This window comes from Rattus norvegicus, chromosome 2 (assembly GCF_021556685.1).
Source record: "Rattus norvegicus strain SHRSP/BbbUtx chromosome 2, alternate assembly SHRSP_T2T, whole genome shotgun sequence".
Taxonomy (NCBI): Eukaryota; Metazoa; Chordata; class Mammalia; order Rodentia; family Muridae; genus Rattus; species Rattus norvegicus.
Window position 1 is genome coordinate 197,206,698 of NC_141535.1, and position 23,962 is coordinate 197,230,659.

A 23,962-nucleotide genomic window follows, 5' to 3' on the forward strand; every position below is an offset into this window, starting at 1 on the left:
GTGTGTGTGTGGTGTAGGCAAGCCTTTGGCCTTAGAGGAGAGATAAAAAGCAGCTTGTTAAAATTAGGGCTGAGTTACCCTAACCATGGACATAGTCCAGGAAGCAGGTGGCATCATGGACAGCAAGCACATATTATCCTGCCTCTGGGTCACTAAGAAGGAAATGTCTGTACCAAAGAGGAGCCTCATGGATATTAATGTCCCAGGGCCTGGTCTCAAACTGGACACATACATCTCATCATCCCACACTAGATAGTTTTAGCAAGGGATTTGGGAGAAATCATTTCTGGTACTTTTTATTGTTGAAATCAGATCTGAAACCTTATCCCCTGGCTAGTTTCCCCAAGGACATATATTGGTCACTGTTCTGCTGACTGGGTCTGTCCAGGTTTTCACACATTCCATCTCTCTCTTCCTCCCAATAGACTCTGAGATGCAGGGTTTCTTAGAGAAGGAGCCAAATTCAGGGGGGTTCATTTGCCCAATGCCATAGAGTTCCCAAGCAACAAAAATGGTTGCATTAGAATTTGCTGGATACAGCCAGTGTGGATTGATAGTAGTGGTGATATTGAGTGAAACCCATGGCTGAGTCTGGTCACAGACTTAGTGATGGGTGCACAAGACCAGAACCAGCCCAAATGAATTTGAGCTCATGAAATCTACCTGCAGTTTACCTCTCGTTCTGCTTTTCTTGTCTGGAATGAGATTGCTCAGATGAGTGACTGCCTGCACGGAGCACAGAACTTGCTTTCCTTGTTGTTAGTACTCAATCAAAGGGACTTGTGTTCTCCAGCTTTCTGAGGCAATTGCGTCTGACCATAGAACACCCACATCCCTAAAAGTTCAGGGAATTGGGAGCCCTTCACGCCAGCTCCTGCTTTACATGATCTCAGAGGACCTGTTCAGAGTCTAATTTACCTCAGCACTTTGGGTGATGTGATGTTTCTGTGGGTTCACCCCAACTTCACAAATGTGGAGGCTCAGCAGCATCAAGGACCTGGCTTGGACCCTACAGAGCACTGCTCCCCTTTCTAGGCCTCCCTTTCTGTGACTCACTTCTTCAGCAGGGCTCTTTGTCCAAAGTACAAACTACATACTGAGTGAGAGCTGAGGGGAGAAAGAGGCACAGAATGTTCACCGTGAAGACTGAGAAGGAAGAAGGCTGGAGGGAAATGGCCCAGGACACAAGCCTCTGGCTGTCCTGAGCAGACTGTACAGATTCAAGGTCACTAACCCCAGAAAGGAAAACAAAAAGCTTTAATTATTTAGAGCCCAGGAGCTGGAGGGCTGTGATGAGAACAATGGATGGGAGAGGGCATGGACTTGGTGGTGGGGCGCTAAAGAAATTCTAAGACACAGATGTAAGCTGGAATGACAGAGGCAAAAGACACAAGTTGACAGGAGTCAACAGTGGGCGGCCAACTCATTCACAGGCCATTCTCCTGTGAGCTCCTAAGCAGAGGCTTAGGTTAGTAAACAAGCAAGATGTCATCACTGTGGTAAGTATGCAAAGTGCTTATTGTGCACACGTGAAGAGCAGGCCCTGGGAGAGCTCTGGAAGGACTCTCAGAGCTGATACTTTCGTGAGCCTTGAGAGACTCGGAAGCTTACCAGGAAAAAGACTCAATACCAGTATGTGGGAGGGGCCAAAAAGGAGAAGGATCTTTTAGACTAAGGCAGATACTACTCCTCAGTGTTCTGATAGCTTAATTCAGTGCTGGGGGTTGAACTCCGGGTCTTTTGAATGCTGCTACATAAGCTCTCTAATCTTGAACTACAGCCTAAGCGCCTTCGCTTGTTTCGTGGTTAATCAGAGCCAGGCAATAAATCCCCGTGGAGACCTGTCCTCTAATTTTACCCATGCAAGGACGATTTGCCTTCTTTAGATTTAAAAAACAAAAACAAACAAGCAAAAGCCTATCCTGCTTCCGGCTCTTTGGTGCTACAATCTATGATACAATAAGGTTTTTGCTCTGAACGGTGAGAAGTCTTGCAATTTTATCTCCTGGAAAATAAAACATACACAGACTCTAATTCATGCTGGAATGTGGATGATTAACATTTTCTTGTTCCTAGATTAGATGGTGAAGTTCAAGTAAACTTAGTGGAAACGTCATGAAAGGGAGCAAGGAGAAGGCAGCAGCAGGAGGAAGGCAGAGTGCCTTAGCCAAGAGGTGGGAAGCCGGAAGAAATGGGGCATTCTAGAAACTAACATTTCAACCGTGTGTAGGGAAATTCAGCTTGTCACAATTCAGCACTGAGGTCCAGAGAGAAAAAGAGAACGGTTTCCCTGGGGCCTTCTCCCTCCCCATCCTGCCCAGGTTTCCTGGGATCTGGTTGCTACCTCTAGTGGGATCCTAAGAGAAATGACATCCCCAAGTGGGCTTGCCAGGAGTATAAACAGTGCTGTCCCCTAAGGGGACAGAGGGACTGCTGCTACACTAATATCACAAGATGTCAGGGTGAGACTGTTCCCCAGACATTGTAAGGTGCACTGACTACTCACTGGGCTGACTGATGGCTCAGGAAAGTGCTGCTTCTCCACAGAGGCAGCCATGATGGTGGTGGTGCAAAGACACACCTCTGTTTTCTATGGCAACTGGGGAGCTGCCACCCCAGGGAAGCCACCATGGCAACAGCTATTGCAGAACAGCTAGGAGCCTCTGGGCCTCCAGGCTTCCTGGGCTTGGCTCCTTGGTCTTCTTGAGAGGTCATTGGCTTGCCTAGGACTTAAAGAAGAGGTAGAGGCAGTCACCTCTAAGCCTGGCCTCTGGGTCTTAGAGTCTACAAAGGAGTCTGTCAGTGGTTAGTTTGCTGTGAACATTTCACCACTGATTAATAAGGACTCTGAAAGTCACAGGGCCAGAGAACTAGATACAGAGGACAGAAGGAAGCGATGCAAAGCTGGTTTCCAAGATCAGAAGTAGAGTTGAGCTCCGGTTAAGGAATCTTGGTTTCTTGTCTCTACAAAGGTTTTCCTACAACCTACAACCACAGGGTATATGACCCGACAGTGGGAAACCCCTCTTGGTCAGTGAACCAAAGCACCCTGCCATCCCACCTGAGGCCTAGGCAGGACCATGAGGCTTGGGGTTTCATGAAGAATAAGATTCTTGGCAGTACTGGCTAGAGGTGAATGCTGGACCAGGCAGCTGGGTCCCAGAGTTCTCCTTCCCTCTTCTCAGCCTCACTTTCAGCCCTCCTGACTGATAAGGACTCTCCTCTTCATCCTCTTCATCCTCTATTTTTCATTAGTTCTTCAACTCTTCTTCCTTTTTCCTTCTTTATCTTGTTTTCTTATGCTTGCTTCTTTCTTTCTTGTTATTTATTCATTTGGTTAAACATTTCATTGAGCATTTACTCTGCAAGAGAAGCCAGGAGGAGTCAGTACTCTTGAGTAGCCTGCAGTGGGGCAGGGGTACTCCACTAGCGCCGCCCCCCCCAAATCAGGTAGAAAATGGAGAGCTCTGAAGGCAGAGAGATGAAGAGCTGTTGTGCTTGTGCGCTCGCTCGCTCTCTCTCTCTCTCTCTCTCTCTCTCTCTCTCTCTCTCTCTCTCTCTCTCTCTCTCATTATTCTGACAGCTTCTCAGGCAGGAAATGTATAATGGAAAGAGAACAGCTTTCACATGTTCCCCAAGGGCTCCCAGGAATGCCCTAGAAGTGAGACACCTGAGCCAACTGAAGGCACGGCTGAGCTCAGCAACTGTGGGCTTGGTTGGTCTCCTGCTTCTCATTCATTCATAAAATAGGGACTGAGCCCCTAGGATTGTGCTAGGCTCTAGCAATACACAGGGGCAAATATGCAGCAGTACAGAGGGACGAGAAGAAACATGAAGGAAACCAGCTGGCTGAGATAGAAAACAACAGAAGACCAACTGGGGCTCCATTGGACAGATGGCTCCATTGGCAATGTGTCTGTTGCACAAGTATGAGGACCTGAATTCAGATCCCCATGCCAACAAACAAACAAAAGTCCAGGTAGGGAGGTATCCACCTTTAACTGTTGCACTAGAGAAAGGGAGACAGCAAAGACAGGTAGATCCATCTACTGAGCTTGTGGGCCAGTCAGCCTAGATGAATTAATGAGACCTATGTTGAGGGTTTCGATAGATGGATCGATCGATAGATAGATAGATGATAGATAGATAGATAGATAGATAGATAGATAGATAGATAGATAGATAGATAGATAGATAGATAGAGCATGCAGAGGTCTAGAAAGTGGCTTAGCAGCTAAAAGTGCTTGCTGCATTATAACAAATCGCCCAAATTGGACTTAATCCCCAAACTCCACAGAAAAAGCCTTATGCCATCGTGCATCTGTAGTCCCAGCACTCCTACAACACGATAGAGGACACAGGAGAATCTGGGTCAACCAGTTCATGGGTCAACCAGCCTGGGGGATGTGATGCAGTGAAAGAAGGTGAGACCTGACTTTGGAAGGTTGTCCTCTGACTTCCACATGTACGGGTGCAACAGGAGCGTGCACATATACCACAGCCACACGAATAAGGAAAGATAACTGCTACACTGCCCATGATCACAGAAAGGGAAATGGCAAAAGGAAAAAAATATACATATGATGGGGTGAGGGCAGGGACCTGGCAAGGAAAGCACACTGAGGTTGGGAGCATGGGCTCTTTTGCCTCATGTGAAGGGTAAGAAGAACTCAGCCAAGCAAAGGGCTGAAGGGGGTAGACAAGGAAAATGGAAGAGAGAACAGAGAGGAAAAGCTAAGGGTAAAGCCAAGCTAGGGGGCCCCTGGAATCTGAATTCAGAGTTGGGGTGAGTCTGCAGAGGTGGGGGTGGGTGGGGTAGGGAAATGGGTTGAGAAACAGCTGTGCCCCAACCCCTAACCCCGCTCCGCTGCAGACTTGGACTTTTCCTTTCCTTGAAGTACAGCGGGAATGAAGCCACCAAGGGTTCCAAGGGGAACGGGGATCTTCATTCCAATTTGAAGTTGCTCTCTGGTTGCGGAGTGTAGATCAGTGATGATAATGGAAGAGCTGAGGGGTCATGGGGGTCACAAGGCTGGGGGAGGGGGAGCTGGGAGGTGCCTCTTGCATAAAGACCAGGCTGGGGACCTCAGCAGAACTGCACCGATTTTGGAAGGGGGCAGGAAGAGGACATTTGAGATCCATTTCCAAGCCAGAAAAGAAGCATGTCTGACCTGTGTCCTGCTCTAGCACACAAGCTCCAGCACACACGGAGGCAGGAGTCCTGTTCACTCCCCTCTCCCAGGACGTAGCACAGGCACTTGAGAGTTTTGTGTTTGAGAACTGAGTGCGTCAAGTAGTGAGAAGGTGACATGGTAGGGTCACTGCTGTCTGGCTTCTGGCCAGCCTTAGGGTGTGTGCAGAGAGAGGGACGGTAGAGGGTAAAGTCCCATGTGGAGTAACAGGAAAGATGCTACGACATTGTTGAGAGCAACATGGGAATGAAGGAGGCCCACTGTGCGCTTGCTGAATGACTAAACAGATGTGAGAGGGGATTTCTGAAATGGGACTAGAAATGGGTGTCATCAGCATTCTGCAAATGTTTAAAGCATGTGAGTGGGTAAGGTCACTTAAGAGAGAGGATGAAGGAGAAAGGGGCCCTTACCGACACCCAGAGTCTGTTGCATTAGGTAACAGGGACCCAAAGTCAGCTGAAAGCAGGTCTCTGTGGTTTGCAATAATCTAATCCCTAATGACCCTAGTAAATACTTTAACCACACCCTTCCCTGGAGTCCCTGGAAAGGCAAGCAGACACCTGGGGGGAGGTACAACTGGGGTACTTAAGAGACAGCCAGGTCTCACGAGTCCTTGATAGTCCTCTGGAGCAATGCACGATGTTTGGGGCCTGAGGATGATGAGTACAGTCCCCAGGGCTAGCTCACATCCAGCTAGTGTGTGAGTATGGTCGGGTCGTGTGCAAAGGGCTTGGAGCTCCGAGCTAGACGAAAGCATTCACTGTGACAACGCCACAGGGATCTCTGGTGGTGAGTGCTGGGTCACGTGGGAACCCAAGTCTGTCTACTGAGTCCCTGCTGACTAGAAGTGTCACAGATGTTCTTTGCCATGGCAGGAATTTGGAAAAGTCACAGCAGGGAAAGAGCTCATCTGAGTCTTCCCAGAATCTCTAGGTTCTGGACCTGCTCCAGCTGAGTCAGCCTTCGGTCAGAGGTCTAACCACCTCGCACACCGGGCAGAAATTCTTCCCACAACAAGCACTCGGCTACTGGTGCCTCCATATCCTTCTAGGAATGGCATCCCCTCAGCCTCCAGAGTGGTCTGTTCCTAATTTTGGCCATTTTGTTAGAAAGCTTGAAGACCTTGACCAGATGTTCACAGTGCCACCTCTTGGGGGACAGTGAAATGCAGGGAAGGGAGATCAGGCTTCCCTGCTGAGTTGATGTGGGATATTTTCTAATATTTTTTCCACTACATTTGTGAAGGAATCAAAAATAAGGTGTCTGTCTGTCTGTTTATATGTGTCTGTGTTCACATTTTTGGATATTGTTCCTTATGTGCATCCACCTTCTTCTTCTTTCTTTAAAAGACAGGGTCTCTAGCTGTCCTAGGACTTGCCAAGGGGACTAGACTAGCTGGCTGGTAAGCCTCAAGGATCTGCCTGTCTCGCCTCCCAGTGCTAGAGTTACAAACACACTGCCATGACCAGCCTTTAAAAACATAGTTCATCATGTTTGAAAAGCAAGTACTTTATTGACTAAGCCAGCTCTCTAGCCCACAAACAACATTTTTTAATCCAATTGGTCTCCTTAACATTTCTATCAATAATTGAGCCCAAGAACACAGAACGCCCTTCAAGTATCTGAGAACAAGAGTTGGTTTTCCACCAAATCATCTCCAGGCCAAGCTGCTCCTCAAGTAACCTCGTTTCCAAGCCAGTCACACCCAAGTTTCTCTTCTGCGTATCAGAAAGTAAAATTCTACTGGCTTTGCACTAAGAAGGTATCTGTCGTTCCCTGGGCTAGATGTTGCCACCTGATTATTAATTAAGGAAGCCAAGATGTTCCATCTCAAGTGTGTGTGTGTGTACACAGACATGAAAGAGTGAATTACCTCAAGCCTTGGTTTTCTTATCTTGATAAAGGTATCAATTTCAATTAAGGAAGTGAAAAACATTAAAAGCTCCACACAGGCGTTTTACCTCCTAAACTTTATTTGGTTTAGATGCTGTCTATGCATGAGTCCACAGAGCAGTACAGTTGGGCCTGAATCTCAGCTTCGCTTCGCCTCTTACAGGACTGTGACTTTGAAGGTATGACCTTACATGCCATGCTGCATTTTCTTCTCTGTGGAGCAAACCGTCACACCAATCTTAGAATGCATTTCCGTGTGTATTACACGCATGTCTCAGGCAAAACAAATGCATGCTGTTTGTGAATTATTCCCACAATTCCTTTGCTAAAAAGGACAGGGCCTCGCTGAGAGGAAGTTAATTCACAGCACTTCCTTTGAAAAGTGAAAGCTTCAAACCAAACTGCCGCTGTTGGTGGAGGTCGCTCCAGTGGTAACCTTCCACCCATATTTGTTTAAATGCAATGGCTTTTAATTATTTATTTGTGTGCATGTAGAGGTCTGAGGATAACTGGCAGGGATCAGGTCTCTCCTACCATGCGAGTCCTTGGGATCAAATGCAGGCTGTCGGTCCTAGCAACAAGTGTCTTCGACCACTTGGCTCTCTTGCCAGCTCAGTAAGCAGTGACTATACTTCCTTGGCACCACCTGTGCCATTCTCCTAAAGCTCAGTGTACCCATTCTTACCCTGTTAGACGGTGAGGAATGGAGATTCCGGCAGCCTAAGCAACTTGGACTAGGATCCTGAGACAACAGATCTGGGCCTCAAATCTCTCTGACTCCAAAGGCCCATCCCAACATTGCTCTTCCATTCCCTAAGGCAGCCCCCAAATTAGGACTCAAGTCTGGCCCCGGGACAGCAGATGCCTAGAGTGTGCCTTCTACTGTAGGCAGATTTCTTCACGTCCAAACATACGCAGAAAAGGACAAGAGCATGCCCAGAGAAGGGCAACTGTAACAGTCGATTCCAGGGTTCTGAAGGTGTCACTGTGTAGCCCAGCTCTCTCCCCTCCGGATGATCCTGGCATCCAATACTCTGCTGTTTGCTAGGTTCTCAGTCCTGTAAATATGGTTTCATATTTATGTTAAAAACAAAACCCAAAACCCAGCTAAACTAAAAAACAGTTATTCTGGATGTGGGCCCTGATGCGTAATGTCATTAGGGAGCCAGCAGTATATCCCATCCCATTATCGTCTGGCCAAGCTTCTCTGAGCAGCCTGGCTGTAAATGGCTTTCTCGTGGGGGGTGGGAGGAGGGCACAGCCCTCTCTGCCCTCCAGTTGGAGGAGAGATTTTATCTTTAATTGACAACTGGCCGCCTGCCACCGCCCTGCCTCTGCTGCTGGCCCAGGCTCACGGCTGGTTTTCCATGTTCCTTTAGGAATAGGTTTCCCCTTGTTTGTTTCTTCCCCGGGGCCCCGTGGTCCTCACCCTGCCATTCTGTAATGCCCTAGACAGCGCTGGGTGTGCTCTTGTCCTTTACTGAGTGTATTTGGACATGAAGAAATCTGTAGAAAAAAAAAAGACTGAGCTGAAGGCAAGGGTGAAGAGGGAGCTAGCATTTACTGTAGATCTCCATGCTGTATGCAGACCCCTGAGCCTGGGTCAGGCTTGTTAATGCCATGTTTGGGATAGGCACCATAATTTTACGGGCACGAAAATGAATTTGAAGAGTGGCTCCCACATTATCTAGCTAGTAAGTGGGAGATCAATGCTAAATAGAGGCTCCTGTGACTCAGTTTATGCTTAGACAGAGTGAGGATGAAGGAGTCTCGAGCACACACCTAGACCTAGCCATGTGATTTATAGGGCCCAGTACAAATGAAACCACAGATCTTGTTGAAGATTAGTAACTCTACCATTGTACCGGTACTGGCTGGTACAATGTCAACTTGACACAAGCTGGAGTTATCACAGAGAAAGGAGCCTCCTTTGAGGAAATGCCTCCATGAGACCCAACTGTAAGGCATTTTCTCAATTAGTGATCAAGAGGGGAGGGACTAGCCCATTGTGGGTGGTGCCATACCTGGGCTGGTGGTCTTGGGTTCTATAAGAAAGCAAGCTGAGCAAGCCAGGGGAAGCAAGCCAGTAAGCAGCACCCCTCCACGACTCCTGCCTGCCCCAAGTTCCTGCCCTGTGTGAGTTCCTGTCCTGACTTCCTTTGGTGATGAACAGCAAGGTGGAAGTGTAAGCTGAATAAACCCTTTCCTCCCCAACTTGCTTCTTGGTCATGATGTTTGTGCAGGAATAGAAACCCTGACTAAGACAACCATGATGACAGTAGCGTCCTAAACCCAGCATGGGGCCCTTCTGAGTAGCTGCAGACCTGTACATCCATAAACCAGCCTTGGGTATGCTCCTACATTGGAGTGGAAGGAATAGTGAGAGCCACCAGTGTACCAGAGCTGGGCACTTTCCTAGCCCACATACCCAATGTATGTTCACTCTCCATCCCCAAGAGGCTCATGGTTGTGCCACCAGTCTTGTGTTGGATTCAGTCCATCAGCCATCATGCAGTCATTGCAATGGCTGGCCTCCCCAGGGCCTTGGCCCATTTAGGCTGATACAGCTGCAGGGAGAAAGAAGTCCCTGTACAAATGAGCAGGCACATAGTGGACTTCCCCAAATAAGGAAGATTTGTTTCATGTTATGGTGGGTTCAGGTGACAGTAGCGGGCTGTGAGGACACTGCTGGGGACCCAGGGGTTTAGAGTTGATTTATTTCCTGCAGATCACTTTGGAGAATTGCCTGCTAGCTGTAAAATGCAGGAACCGAGCCACAGGGAGGGTCCCTGGTGGGGACTCAGTTAGGCTCAGGTGTGCTTGCACTCCTTGACACAGGTGGTAGCTTCCTTGGACCTCACAGAAGTACCCCCCACCCCACCCACCCACAGACCCACAGTGAGAAAAGAGAGATGAGGCAGATGCTCACAGAGGAGCAGCAGGACACTCAGATGTCTTTATTGGTACTCGAGCACAGCATGACAGTGGAGGGCATGCAGACAGGGCACAGTGGGCCCAGCCTAGGCGTGCCTCAGACACACACAAGGGGACAGCTTTAGAAAAGGACTGACCAATACCAAGGGTGGGCAGGAAGGGCCGAGGGAGGGGCAGAGGCCAAGGCTGAAGGGGTCACCTGGCCTCTGCTATTGCACGCATCCTCTGGCCACTGGCCAGGAAGTACAGTATTGCAGCTGGTCTCCTCTTGCCCAAGGTGTCCCCTTCTCAGACCCCTGAGCCAGATGGGCAAACAGATCCCTTCCATCTGCCCAGCAGCATCTTTGAAAAGAAATGGACAAAGGAGACGCACAAAAGAAATGAAACTCCCCTCTGTCACCGACACAGAAGGGGCGCCGGAAGGAGTGACAGAGGCTGCAAAAGTGCCCCCCAAACTGGGGTGTGGGGTGGGAGGTAGAACCCCAATCTGGGGTGGGGTTGGGCTAGTGAAGCAGTGACCCCAGAAGGGCAATCGTGCCTTCAACTGACTTCAGCAGGCCACCTGCTGGCAGGGGACACCCCCAAGTGAGAGCAGCCTGGGACCACCCAGCTGGAGGGGCAGGTCCCAGGTATACCTCTCCTGGGACACTCCAAAAACATGGTCAGAAGAAACAATCCATGAAGGAAGAGGGGGTGGGGAAACAGGGTGGGCAGAGGACTTGGGAGACATAGCCTAACGATGAAGACAGACCACCAGTAGCACGTGCACTACACACAAGAGTATATAGTATGTATGAATATAGATACTATATGTGCATATATGTCTCTTCAATGTACAGTAGAACAGAGTATCAGACCCAGATGGCTCTGGGCCCTGAGAGTTGCATGGGAGATTTTTCCACCAGTCTTGTGCAAACAAGGATATCTTTCCCAGCAAAAGATTCGTGCCTGGGTTCCAGAGTTTTCCTAAGCCTCTGGCTTTCTGTCTGTCTGTCTTTCTCACGTTGGTGCCGCTCTAAGAGAGGGTGAGGACTTCAGCATGGGCATAGTTGGACGAGAGGGCGTCTTGGCAGGTCTCTGTGTTTAAAGAGCACAGGTGTGAGACACTGGGACGCACGCTTTCGGCTCAACACTGCCTTCTGGCAGGGGGTGGGGTAAAGAGTTCAGCAAAAGAAAAGGAGAAACAAAAACAAACAAACAAACAAACAAAAAAACAAGATGTTAGAAGGAAGCCAGCCAGCCTCTGACCCACAGGCTGTGGGCTAAGGAACAGCCAAGAACAGTGCTGGAAGGCATAGGGAACCCAGGGCTAAGAGGCAGGGAAGAGCTGGGGTGGTACAGGAGTGGAGTGAGCCCTTCATCTCGCCTGCCAACCCGCCTCCAGGCAGGGGAGACCCAGGTGATGCTGAAGCCCAGGTAACCATTTCCAAGAACTGCCACCATCTCAGGCCTTCAGCGTCCTAGTGCAACGGCCAGAGGAGCCTTAGCAAACTGTATATAACTTAGCAGGAAAATCCCTGTTGTGGACTATGGCTTCTGGACCATGACCCCAGCTGCTCTCTACTCGATTTGTGCTCTACCCCAAATAGCTCCATCTTCCCTCACCACCACGGACAATCCCACCATCCCAAGGGGCAAGAGAAGATGTCTCTAGAGTGTGGAGCCACGCCACACCCACACCCACACCCTCAGAGCCCTGGGGCATGTGCGGGTAGGGGTGGGCAGAGGGCACACGACAAGCTGGCACACAGCATCTTATTAGAAAACCCACAACCTCAGCTTCAGATATCCATGGCCTGGGCCTTTCCCCTAGTTTCCAGTGGCAGCACTGTCTAGATAGCTAACAGTGTGGAGAAGTTTCAGCCTCCCAGACTGACTACTATAGCTATTAGGTTTGCAGTTAAAGGTGGGCATATCGTTTGACATTCAACTCTGGTTCCCTGGCACTCGAGTTAAAAGCTTTTATCTTTGCTAAAAACATGTTCTCATCTCACAGCGACCTGTTGACCTGTTATCATCTCCTTTAGGCTCTGGCCCCAACTCTCCTCCTTGAACACAGCCCCCTTAGCCTTCTAGAGTTCCTGCGTCTGACTTTTATCCCTCAGGAAACCACAAAAGCAAGCTTAAGACTCTTCAGTGCTCCATCTCTGAGGGCAAGTCAGAGCCACCTTTTGCCCTGTTTTCCTAACAGTGATCTGTCTGTGTACATTCAGAAATACCCAGCCATTGGTCCCTACTCACAAGGAAAAGGGGAGTGACTTTGGACACTCTATATACAGGTCACCCTAAGATGCCCTGGGGAGAGAATGGCCTCCCCAGGGTGGCCTGGCTTTTGTCAATGGTTTCTATGCTCTCTGCCCTTGGGGTCCTCTGATAGTTGGGGGATTCTTTCTAGGAGTCTTAAGCTAACCTGCATAACTCACCAGGGATGGTGCAGGAGCTCCCAAGGGAGACTGGCCAGGGCCCTGCTCTCTTAGATACTTTGTGAATGGCAGTCTGATCCAGCACTCATCATCTATCTCCCTAGCTGTAATTGAGCAGTAACCTTCCCACTGGTGGTCCGTCACAGCCTCCTGCCTTAAAGCTTGGGCTGTGAGGCTAACTCCAGAGCTGTCAGTAGTACTGACAGACCGGAAAAGGCTAGGAGTTCTTTCCTGGGCTGCCTGCTTGCCCTTTAAGAAGGGGCCCAGCCCCCCAGCTACAGGGCCAAGTTTCTAAAAGCCAAAGTAACAGATCCAATTCCAAGTCTGACCCAGGGAAATATTAACTGTGTCCTCAGTGTCTGGGTGGGAGAGACCTTAATGCTAGTGAAGGATATTCATTCAAGGCCTGGATGGGCCCGAGGCTGTACAGGCCACCACCTCTTAGGGAAGGGTCTAGTATACATGGAGATTCTATCAACGATGGATACCTTCTTTCCTGGGACACTGAGCAAGCACAAAAGTCCTAAGGTAGCTAAGGGCAGATAACCTACCTAGTTCTTCCAGCAAGTGGGCCCCTGTTTCTTCCCTGTTGAGCCCGGAGATGGGGGGAGGGGCATGTATAGGAGCCCATCCCTCCAACAAAGCACTGGGGGCTTCAGCCTGGCAGACGCACTGTGCTGCCCAGGGACATCTGTGCCCCCCACAGGGGTGCTATGAGCATGCCCATCCCTGTAGGAGGGAAGAGGGGAGGAGGCGGTGGGTGCCGTGGAAACTTGGGCTCCTGACAACTTGAGGGTTGCCACAGAAATAGCTGCCTCAGCTCCCCGAACCAGAACGGCAAGTCAGGGAAAATAGCTGTGGTACCGCTAAACTGGACACCTGGCTCATCATGTCTCTGTCAGACCACAGTCTCCTGGTGCCAGGAGCCTTGTTGGGTGGGGTGAACCTGCCACGGGGAGCTGCATTCAGACACAGCATCTTACCCTACCCCACAGGCTTCCCTACTCATGACACCTTTCTGTATCTCCTTATCTCGGAAGACATCTCACTCTTGAGAGCAAGTAGCATCAGGCCCTATAGAGCACAGCTCAAGTGGAGTGTCCCAGGGCCTGCTCTAACAGATCTTTTCAGAGGGTCATCTAGTTAGTGTTTTCTCAGCGCTGACAGACATGTTTGTCACATGCTTTGCACGCTGACCCCAGGAAACAATCTTATACTTATACCACCTTTCGAGTTGCCCCCCTTGGTCCCAGTCTCCTGCCAGGTCCCTAAAGCTATCTCACAAGATCTCTTGATTACCCTGTAGGGAGCAAATATGGGCCTTCCTTAGTCACTCCCTTTTCAAAGTTGCATAATCTGACTCTAAAATTGCCAGGCACATGGCCCTGCTGTCAGGTCAATTCCCATCGGGTGAAACAGGAAATGTGGTGGCTGAGGCTTTTGTTCTTTAGCCCCAGGCTGAGGAAGGGGCTTATTGGGAGCAGGTGGGGCCAGTGGCAGGTGTGGGCAGGGTAGCTTCCATTTCCTCACTTCCCCTCGGCTGGCCCTGTGCAAGGTGTACCCCTGCTCACCCAATGACTCACAGACCTGTTGTTCCCGGGCTCGTTAGGTAAATGAATACACTTAATTATAGAAATTAGATGAGTCTCTGGTTCTGGCAGGAATACAGAGCAGAGGCTGGGTGGGAGTGGCAGGTGACTCAGAGGCAGGGCTGGGAATCTGAGGGAGCGGGAGAGGGAGCAAACTGTCGCGGAAGCAGAGGAAGCAGTATGGAGAGATGCTGCAGCACGGGGCACAGATGGGATGCTGGGTGGGCCGCAGGGTGTCACCCGCTGAATCTGGGCACAGGCCCCAGGGAGGAGGGCCTCCCTGCACCTAGACACCCTGCCCAGGGCTTGCACCAAGCCCTGGGCTTAGATTCTAGGAACTCCCACCTGTGCCCCATGTCACAGCTGGAAAACACCAGGTCCTATTCTCAGGGCAGCTCTAGCCACAGGCTTGCTGTTCTAAGCAGTCAAATGTCCTCTACACCAGCAGAAATGCCCCGAGAGACAGCCTTGTTACCTGCTGATCTTGGTATGGGGTGGACAGACAGACAGACAGACAAGCTGTTTGGTTATTAGTTAACGGCCATAAGGAAAGCAAACGAAATTTCTGTGATTAAAATACAAATGTAGGTATGACTCGAAGGCAAGGATGAATTGCTCCAGATAGTCCATGTACCATGGCCAGGCCTCTAAGATCCTGAGCTGGAGGCAAAACCCAGAGACACTGTCCTGAGTGTGCCAGCACCCATGGTTCAGGAGACTGGCTATGAGGGAAAAGCCCTGTGAGTATCTCCTCCTTGCACTCAGGCTCCATGGCTGAACATTTGGGGGAGCCCGGTGCTGTGTAGGTCAGGGACTCAAAGTCTCCACCCTGACTGAAGTTCCTGTCTGTTGTTCTCTCAGACCTCAGGAGGGACAGGGGCTGGGGTGGCATGTCAACATGTCAGCTTAGATGTGTGTCCCAGTGTCAGAGCTGAGGAAGGCCATGGGTGTGGCTAAGGACCTGAGTGGCCAGGTGGGGGGCTGGTGAGAGGGTGGAAGGGGTGCGAGAGCAGGAGCTTTCTCGGAGGATAGGGCGAGCTGTATCTCGATGCCAGTGGAGACAGCCCCAGACTGGTTCCAGCTGCTCCCGCTATGTTGTTTAGACTCCGGGACTTTTCACAGCCTTGGTGAAGAAAAGGCACATGGGTCAAGAGGAAGCTCCAAGCTAGTTCAACAGACTCGGCTGGGTATGTAGGTGGTCTCAGACTGAGGTGGAGGCTTCTCTCCTTGCTGGGAGTAGCTTCCTAACAGTCTCCTGGGCTCCTGAGGGCAGACCATAGGACCTGTGTCCTGTCCTGTTTCCCTCTAGCTCTTTGGTGGTTCAGCCTCACAGAGACCCCACAGCTTCCAGCACGTTCCTTCCCCAGTGAAGTGGCACATGCACTCCTGGCTCACTGGAAACTACTGGTTAATGATGGGGTCAGTTTGATGGCTGGAAAAAGCCCAGACTCAGTCTCTCTTTGTCAGGTCTAGATAAGTGCAGAGAGGTGTGGTGTGGGGAAAGTTGTTAAGTGCGCACTGGGAGTTTGGTGATATTAATTGCCACACTTGCTTAGCAGGCCCTGTTTCCCAGCAACCCACCTGTTCCCTCTCGAAGGTCACTCTAATTGGCTGAGCTACATGCTTGTTGCCAAGAAGCAGTGTGGAGGCATCTTGAAAATAGAGCAGATGGGCCCCAAAGGCACCCCAGGGAGACAAAGTGGAGGGATGCAGGCTCTTCTGCATGGTGCCTGTACATGTAGGAGCACCCGCCGTCAGGGCTCTCCTAACCTGTACTCCCATGGTCTCTTCCACATCCCTGCTTCTACCAAGCACCTCACAGCACAAGAAGGGAAGCCAGGGTTTTCATCCTCCAGCTCTGTGCTCTGAAGTCCTCCACAGGAGAAAAGGATACATTTTATACTTTTTCTTAGCAGGCTGGGGCCTGAGCACAGCTCTCTAGGTGTAAAAGAGGATGCAGAAGAATTGCTGCATTCTTGAAGTGTAAAGCGAGAAAGGCATGTCCAGGGCCTGAAGACTGGGGCACAGGATTGGCAAATGAGGGTATATGAGCTCTGTGCACTCTCTACCTATAGCTATTTAGCTGGGGCCTCTGGGCCATCTCCTTCCAGGCGCCAGACCGCTGCTCCTGTTGCTGTTACTGAGGAAGGTGTGTACCCAGCAAAGTCGAATGCCCGCCTTTTGGAGCTTATCAATCAGGATGCCTAGGAATCACACAGGAAGGTGCCCAGGAGTCTACCCGGACTGGGTACCTAGGAGCCATTTTTAGGGTCTCAAAGCATCATGGGATATTCCTGCAGCAACTACTACTCTTGACAGACTCAAACCAGTCTCAGCCTGGGACTTGGAACTGTGAGAAGTTGAGTGTGGAAAACCTAGTTGGTAAAAGAGCAGCCAGAGGGAGAACTTGGTCCCCTTGTTTAGGGAGGATCACAGCTTCTCCTGGAAAGAGGCAGGATGTTGGGGAGGTTCTGACATAGGACAGGCAAAGTCAAGTGGGATCAGAAAACAGAGAGGACAAGGAATGGGTCTTGAGCCTCATGGTTCTCAGCCATCATGGGTCCTTATCACCCTAATGGTTTCTGCTTCCCTTCCTCCTTTAAGGCTAAGAGCCTCTAGCTGCACAGCCCAACCTCAGCTGTCTCTGCCATGCGCTGGGAGCATGGTGCTAGGATTCCAGCCTCCCTTGCCAGGTAGGAAAAGGGCTGCTCCACTAAATTTGAAGATACTCCAGGTCACTCCTCGGAGAGAACTCTCCCTGCCCACCTACTCATAGCCACCCCTGGCTCTGTCCCATACCCATCATACCCTAGCAGCTTGCAGATATGAGTCAGTCCACCTTAGGATCCAGGCCCCCAGGGAAAAACTGAAGAAACATGGTCTGAAGATCTAAGACCTGAGATCCCTGAGTCTGCTTCCCTGAGGAAACTTTGGCAGTGTTTAGGAGGCTGCATATGACCCTGAGGGCTGGGCCTAGAGGCTGCTGCAGGGCCAGAGTGAGGGAGGTGATAGAGCGTCCCCTCAGATGTCCACTACTGGGTGGAAACCTTTGAGGGAGGGGCTCCACAGGGGATGCTAGAGACCTTTTTAATCCATACACTGGCAACTTAGGAGAGCCGTCCTAAAAGCGAGGGCGCATCCAAGGCAGAGGAGATGGTGGCCATGGGCTGAGGGGAGGGGGAGACCTCGAGCTCTGTGGGGAGGGCTGGGGAGACTCAGCTTTTGGGGGGCTCCCCACCTGCCCAGTCCAGGGAGCCATACCTTTCCGGACACTGCCATCAGCACAGGCATAGTCCCCAGCACTGAGCAGGAAGCAGGCAGCTGCCTTCTTGTTTCTGTCCCGTGTGCCTGAGCGTCTCAGGGCTCGACGCTCTTCAGGGGTGGGGGCCGAGGCCAGGGGCTGGGTGAGGCCAGCTCCCTCCTCATCGGACAGCACCGCATTAGCGTCACCATTCTGCTTGGAGTCTGGAGGGGGACAGAGAGAAAGGAAGCTAAGATGGTTGCTGGGGTCTTCCTAAAGGGAGCTACTTGGGGTCTCCGATCCCAGGTCCAGGAAGCAAAGGCAGAATGCCTGTGCTCCGTCTGAAGGATCTTCTCTCAGCTTTGGCTTAGAGCCTCCTTTGGGGATTGGACCACAGCACAGACATCCATCCTACAGCAGCAGTACTTCCCAATCAGGCTTGTGAGGTTGTCCCAGGAGATCAATCCTGGCAAGCACAAATTCTCATTTCCCCTCGGGTCTGGCTCAGGTAGGCTCTTGATGAGTCTGCATTCCTCAGAGAATACCTGGCTGGTAGGGATAATGGGTGGTGGCTCAAGTGCCAGAAATACTCAGAAGTGTCTCCAGCTTTCTCCCTGCACCACTTAAGGCAGATATTTCTTTCCTCAGGCATCTAGGCCATGCTGAAGGGCTTGGGGCACGACTCTCTTATGTCTGGGAAGATAAAGGGAAGAGGCTCCAATTCAAGTCTTCCCTGTGGGGACCACCCTGCCTTTGTTGGAGAGTAGCACAGTCACTGTAGCCCTGATGGTATGTCGTGGAGTTAATTGGCTTAAAGACAGTGGCTCTGGCATTGGCCATGCACAATCTCGGTGTGGCCAGTTAAACAGGATAAGGGCCTCTGTGCTATGCACATCTAGAAGGTTACCTAAGACCCTCTGCATTTGGTCATAAGGATCTTCTGTGGGTTCTGATTGGACCTCAGAACACACTTAGATTCCTAACAGGGCCAGGAAGGGGCACCATGTTAGTAGTGCAAACAGAAGGAGGCTTCTCTATTGAGGTCTTAGTCAGGGAAGCTCCAGAGTCTAGTTAATCCTAGAGAGCAACTAACCCCAGCACAGGTGAGGTCACAGGGAAATGTCTGAATTCAGGCCTCTCTCTGGAAAACTAGTCCCACTTCTAGAGTTTAACCAGGAGCTGCTTCCTCAGTCTCTCAGCTCTCCTGAGCCCAGCCTCAGCAGACTGATCCCCAGTCACATTCTAGCCCTGGTCCACCATCCCTGGGAACCCTGCCCAACAGATCTGAGAGTGCCTTTCCTGTCTTCTGGCCTCCTCCCATGTTGCTGGGGACTATACTGATTTTCCCTCTTGTCTCCTGACCCAGAACAGGTGAGCTTTCTTGAGTGGACTTTCCCTGGAAAGACAGAAGTTGATGCTTGGTCTTATTCCTTTCAGGACACAGACATCATCAGCTCCTTCCATTTTGCCTCTTCCCAAAGATCCTGGACTACGTCTTCCGTGGTCCCCCTCTATCCCTGTCAAGCTGTGAGCCCAGGACTCACTCCAGCTTTACTGAACAGAAGGCAGCCTCCCACTGCCGTTACGTTATCACAGCTATTAGGCCAAGAGACAGCAGACGGGAATGTTGGGAAAGAGGTGACTCATGTGTCGATGCACCTTGGAGGAACAGCTGCCCTGCTCTCCGCCTAATCATATCAGCACCGGCATTTGTTCTAGTTTCTCAAAATGTGGCACAGCCACCACCCATTTGGGTCTCATCAGAGTAGGATAGGATATTGATATGTCATTCCCATTGATAGGTTGTGCCCAGAAGGGAAGGAACTGGCTTCTGGGAACAAAGCAAGGGGGGCAAGAAGGGGCTAGAAACCACTCTTCCTAACATACAGTCCCCATGTACTGTCTGCACATCCTACATTGGAAGGATAGCTCACTCCACAAACACTGGTGGTGTTCGCCAAGGTCATTAAAACATGGGACCAAAAGTTGGTCTTAATATTTTGCCCTCCCAGAAGCTCATCTTACACACAGTGAAGCTTGCACAATATAGCACAGACCCAAAATTCACGGGCTCCCTTGACTGCATAGGGGAAAGGGATCCTAAGCCCTACTCACCTGCTCGTTTCCTCTCGACCATACCCTCTTCCCGGGCAGGGGGGCTGGTGTCACTGTAGGTGCTGTCCCGGGGTGAAGTCTCCTCAGACTTGCAGTAAATGGGTGACTCAAGCTGGGGTGGCCGTGGTACATGCTTCTTTCGTTTCTTGGGAAGCTTCTGCTTGGCCATAGCCAGGGAGTAGTACATACCAAAGTTATTGACGATGACAGGCACAGGCATGGCAATGGTTAGCACACCAGCCAGTGCACACAGCGCACCCACCAGCATTCCTGACCATGTCTTAGGATACATGTCCCCATAGCCAAGCGTTGTCATGGTGACCACAGCCCACCAGAAACCGATGGGGATGTTCTTGAAGTCGGTGTGGTCATTGCCCCGTGGGTCAGATGGCCTGGCCCCGATTCGCTCAGCATAATAGATCATGGTGGCAAAGATGAGCACACCCAGGGCCAGGAAGATGATAAGCAGCAGGAACTCGTTGGTGCTGGCCCGGAGTGTGTGGCCGAGCACACGCAGCCCCACAAAGTGGCGTGTGAGCTTGAAGATCCGCAGGATGCGTACAAAGCGCACCACACGCAGGAAACCCAGCACATCTCGAGCTGCCTTGGATGACAGGCCACTCAATCCCACCTCCAGGTAAAAGGGCAAGATGGCCACAAAGTCGATGATGTTGAGCAGGTTCTTGACAAAGTCCAACGTATCAGGGCAGCACACAATGCGAACCAGGAACTCTAGAGTGAACCACATCACGCACACGCCCTCGATGTAGGTAAGAATGGGTTCTGTTTCTACCTCCCGCCGGAAGCGCACGCTGGTGATATTCCCTACCCGGTGGATCTCCGTCACATTTCGGTCAATGTTGAAGGCCTCGTGGGTCTCCAGGCAGAAGGTGGTAATGGAGACCAAGATGAAGAAGAGAGAGGCAAAGGCTACCACCTGTGGGCCAGAATAGGATATGGCTGTCACGTCAGCGACGGTTGGCCTTACTGGGAACAGTGACCTCAACTCATAGAACATGAGCATGCAGGTTCCTAGGCCATCGCTAGTCACAGGGTAGGATTAAGGTAAAGACACAGGAGGATCTGTAAGTACCGATGTTCTAGGACAGCGGTTCTCAATCTGTGGGTCACATATCAGATACCCTGCACATCAGTTATGTATGATTCATTACACTTGTGAAGTAGCAACAAAATAATTTCATGGCTCAGGGTCACCCCAACACGAGGATCCGTAGTAAAGGGTCTCAGCATTAGGAAGGTTGAAAGTCACTCCACTGATCTAGGGCAATGCTTCCCAATCTTTGTCAGGGTGCTCAGAAGACAGAGGCTGCTTTTGTCTGGAAACGAGTCAGGCCCCCTTGCTGCCTGCCCCTGCCTACTACAGAGCTGCCCATTTCATGATTTAATACTTCTCAAATAGTGGTGTGTGGATGAACCAGGTAAAAACCCTGTCAAACCTGGCTGACTTGGGAGGCTTAGGGAAGGGTCAGTACTCCCACTGTCCTCGTAAGCTCCCAGGTGAAGGGTATGCCACATACTACAGTTGCACTAATCAGCCTCTTGAAGGGGGGCCCAAACCAGAAGCATCAGGTGCATGGAAACAGGTTAGAGATGCAAATTCCAGCCACACAAACCCACTGAATGAGAAATTTGAAGGAGACAGGAGTCAAAGAAGTACTTTACTAAACTATCCAGTTTACGAAACCCTGATACACACTCAAGATAAAAGTCTATTACTTTAAGGGATGTCCAGCAACAAGAGCTGCAAGGAATAACCTCTCTCTGCCAACTGATCTTCATGACCTACCTTCATGACCCCACCTACCACCTAGAAGCACCTTCTGCCTAGGTAATCAATCCAGGAAGGGGGACATTTATGGGTTATGCCAGGAGAAAGGTGGGCTTTCTCAGAACAACCAACGTCTCCCTGATGTTAGCTGGGACACTCAGCTCCAAAGTCAAAATGATCTATATTTATCAGGATCAGAATGGCAGCAGGCATGTGTCAGATGACCTGACAGTCATGGGCATCTCAGCTAGAATGGTGGCAGCAGAATTCGGCAGAGGAACAGCTGTAGTAAGTGGCGGCCATTATGAATGGAGATGAGCTTCATGTGTAATAACACCAATTACAAAGTCTTCATCTGTTATTCATTCCCTTCCATCCAGCACTGTCAAGATGCTCCCTGTCGCGGTCTAGCCTTCTGTCTCTACTGTTCCTGCTCCTGCGTGGTGAACAGGGCTTGGCCTCCTCCCAGGTAGAGGACTGAACCTATGCAGGCAGCTGAGGGAAGTCCCTGGCTGCACACTCACAACTCCATGCCTGCCCTGCCAGTTTCTACCTGACCTTGTCCTTATCCCCCATCCAGTGAACAGTCAGGTCTGCCTGGCAGGGGGTTTCCTTGTGATGTGCCTACAGTAGAAGGGAGGAAGCAGTGCAAGATACCAGTATGGAAAAGCAGGCCGGAGTCCATATCCCCAGGCCCTCTGGGATAGAAGTAAGGCAAGGAAGGAATTTTGGACATGAAATTCACCATCTGTCCTCTTCCTGGAACTACTGGGCACCTTATATGTGTCACTGCCTTCAGTCTCCTTAGTGACATAGAAGGCAGGTTTCATCTTTCCACGTCACATAAAAAGAACCAAGGATCAGAGAGGTTGCATGGTTATTCTGGGTAAGAACCAGATGTGAACCAATAATCATGTGCTCTGTGCATTCCCTTTATACCCTTAAACCATATCATCTTCACTATCAGAGCCATTTCCCAGGCCCAGAAGTATAGGCTGTGATTATTGAGCCTGTCCCCTCAGCACGAGAATGTGTACCTCCATAGGACAGGTCTCCCACCATACACCACGAGAGGTTACTTCCTTCACACTTAAGCTAGGATGAGCTGATCATAAACAGCAAGGAAGGAGCACACTGAGGTGGAGGGTCCATAGACACTTTCCTTACTTTACAGCTCTTCCTACCTACTTCTCCTCGGTTAAGTACATTTCAAGTGCTTTTGCTGGCCTCATGTCCTCCCCTGAGACATGGCTGCCAAGACAACACAGGCTGCTGCAGGTTGTGGCTGTGGCAATCCAGGGTCCTGGTTCCAAGAAGCAGAAGGGACCAGAGTAAGGGGTGGGGACAGAACTTCTAGTTTTGCTAGGACTCAATCAAACATATCTCTCTCTCTCTCTCTCTCTCTCTCTCTCTCTCTCTCTCTCTCTCTCTCTCTCTTTCTCTCTCTCTCAGGGACTGTTAGCAAGCAGAGTCAGCCCATCTGGGATCCCGAGCATGAGGTTAATTAGCGATGTGGAAAAACAAGGTCAGAAAGAGCTGCCAAGGGGCTGAGCAGAGGGAGCAGAGGCAGGAGGGAGATGCCCAACCTTCGCCACTGCCTGCCTTCCTCAGCTGCCTCTGCCATGGCCACTTACAACAGGCCCAGACCAGTTTCAGGGGGACAGAAACAACCCCAATCCCATGGTCTCCTTGTCCTTGGCTTTTGTTTTATTTAACACAGAGCTGTCCCACAAATGGCCATAAGGTTCTATAGTAACCTACAGTATTCCTCTCCTCTACATTACTCTCGGGCCATTGTTTCCTAAGTGGTTGGCTAGTGTAATTGGTGCTTTTTGCTGGGCCTCATCCTTGAGGAAGGGATACTGTTTCATTTCCCACAAGGCCCTTGACTCAGGCTGCCCAGGACAAAAGAGATCCCAAGAGACAGCAACTCTAGCAATGGCATCCTACAAGAGGTCACGGCTTGTGCCTGAGCCTTAGCCCGCTTCGAGGCTGTCAGTTGTGCCTGAGCCCTCCTCAGCAATCCCTGCCTGACTTAGGGCAAAGCAGAGCTTAAGAGTTGGCAGCCTTGCTGGGTGTCTGTTGTCCCTTATGATCAGTTAGGTAAGTGCTGTACCCTTGCTGCCATTCTCTCTTTATGTTCTGGGGCAGTACAAATACCCACTTCATAGTACCACTGTAGGATAAGTGAGTTTCAACACAGCACATGCCTAGGATCTGCTAAGTATTCCATAAAATGGTGACCAAGCTGAGGTAGAGGTAGTATCTGGGGGACACTTCCCACCCCAGGCCTAAAAATGACTAATCATTGAATCCTCAGAAGTCTGTACAAGTCAACTCCCTTTCAGCTTCTGGAGACAAAGAAACCCGAGGGCTAGAAGTGATTTGTCCTTGACTCTATGCCTGAGGCTGTCTCCTCTCTCCTTGGCATGAGGACACGGGCTGTGGATTCTAATGGAAGTCAAAACCGCCCAAGCAGAAAATGGCTGGTGTGAATTGGCTGTGCCTGCTAGAGGAGGTAGGTGGGCACCCTGGATTGGAGGCTCCTAACTGTCAGGACTGTACCCCTCCTATCAGCTCCCTGTTCTCCCATACACATATGCTGACCACTGTGGCTTTCAAGGGACCTGTCTATATTTAAAGGCCCACAGTATTGCAACTACCAGTCAAATTGCCAGCTTTTTCTCCTACTCCATTGTCTTTGAACAAATTAAAGGTCACACTTTTGGGTTCCAATTAGGTTCTGTTACCAACTGCCTATGAGACCTCTGTGAATTTCTGAGCCC

At 50.5% G+C, this 23,962-nt stretch overlaps 1 protein-coding gene across 4 annotated transcripts in view; it reads right to left on the reverse strand.

The window, feature by feature from the left end:
- Nucleotides 1-285: 285 nt before the first annotated feature.
- Kcnc4 (potassium voltage-gated channel subfamily C member 4) overlaps nt 286-23,962 on the reverse strand; it is a 31,548-nt gene continuing 7,871 nt past the window's right edge. Inside the window, exons 2-4 of one of the 4 annotated variants that reach the window (XM_087633697.1) lie at nt 19,388-20,324; nt 17,293-17,496; nt 286-3,362 (exon numbers count right to left, since the gene is read on the reverse strand). In XM_087633697.1, the coding sequence (XP_087489823.1) occupies nt 3,358-3,362; nt 17,293-17,496; nt 19,388-20,324 (1,146 nt within the window). In that variant the 3' untranslated portion in view covers nt 286-3,357. Of the gene's footprint in view, nt 3,363-10,010; nt 15,155-17,292; nt 17,497-19,387; nt 20,325-23,962 lie in introns of those variants that run through there. The other 3 variants (XM_087633696.1, NM_001415110.1, NM_001122776.2) reach the window with 3 other exon arrangements.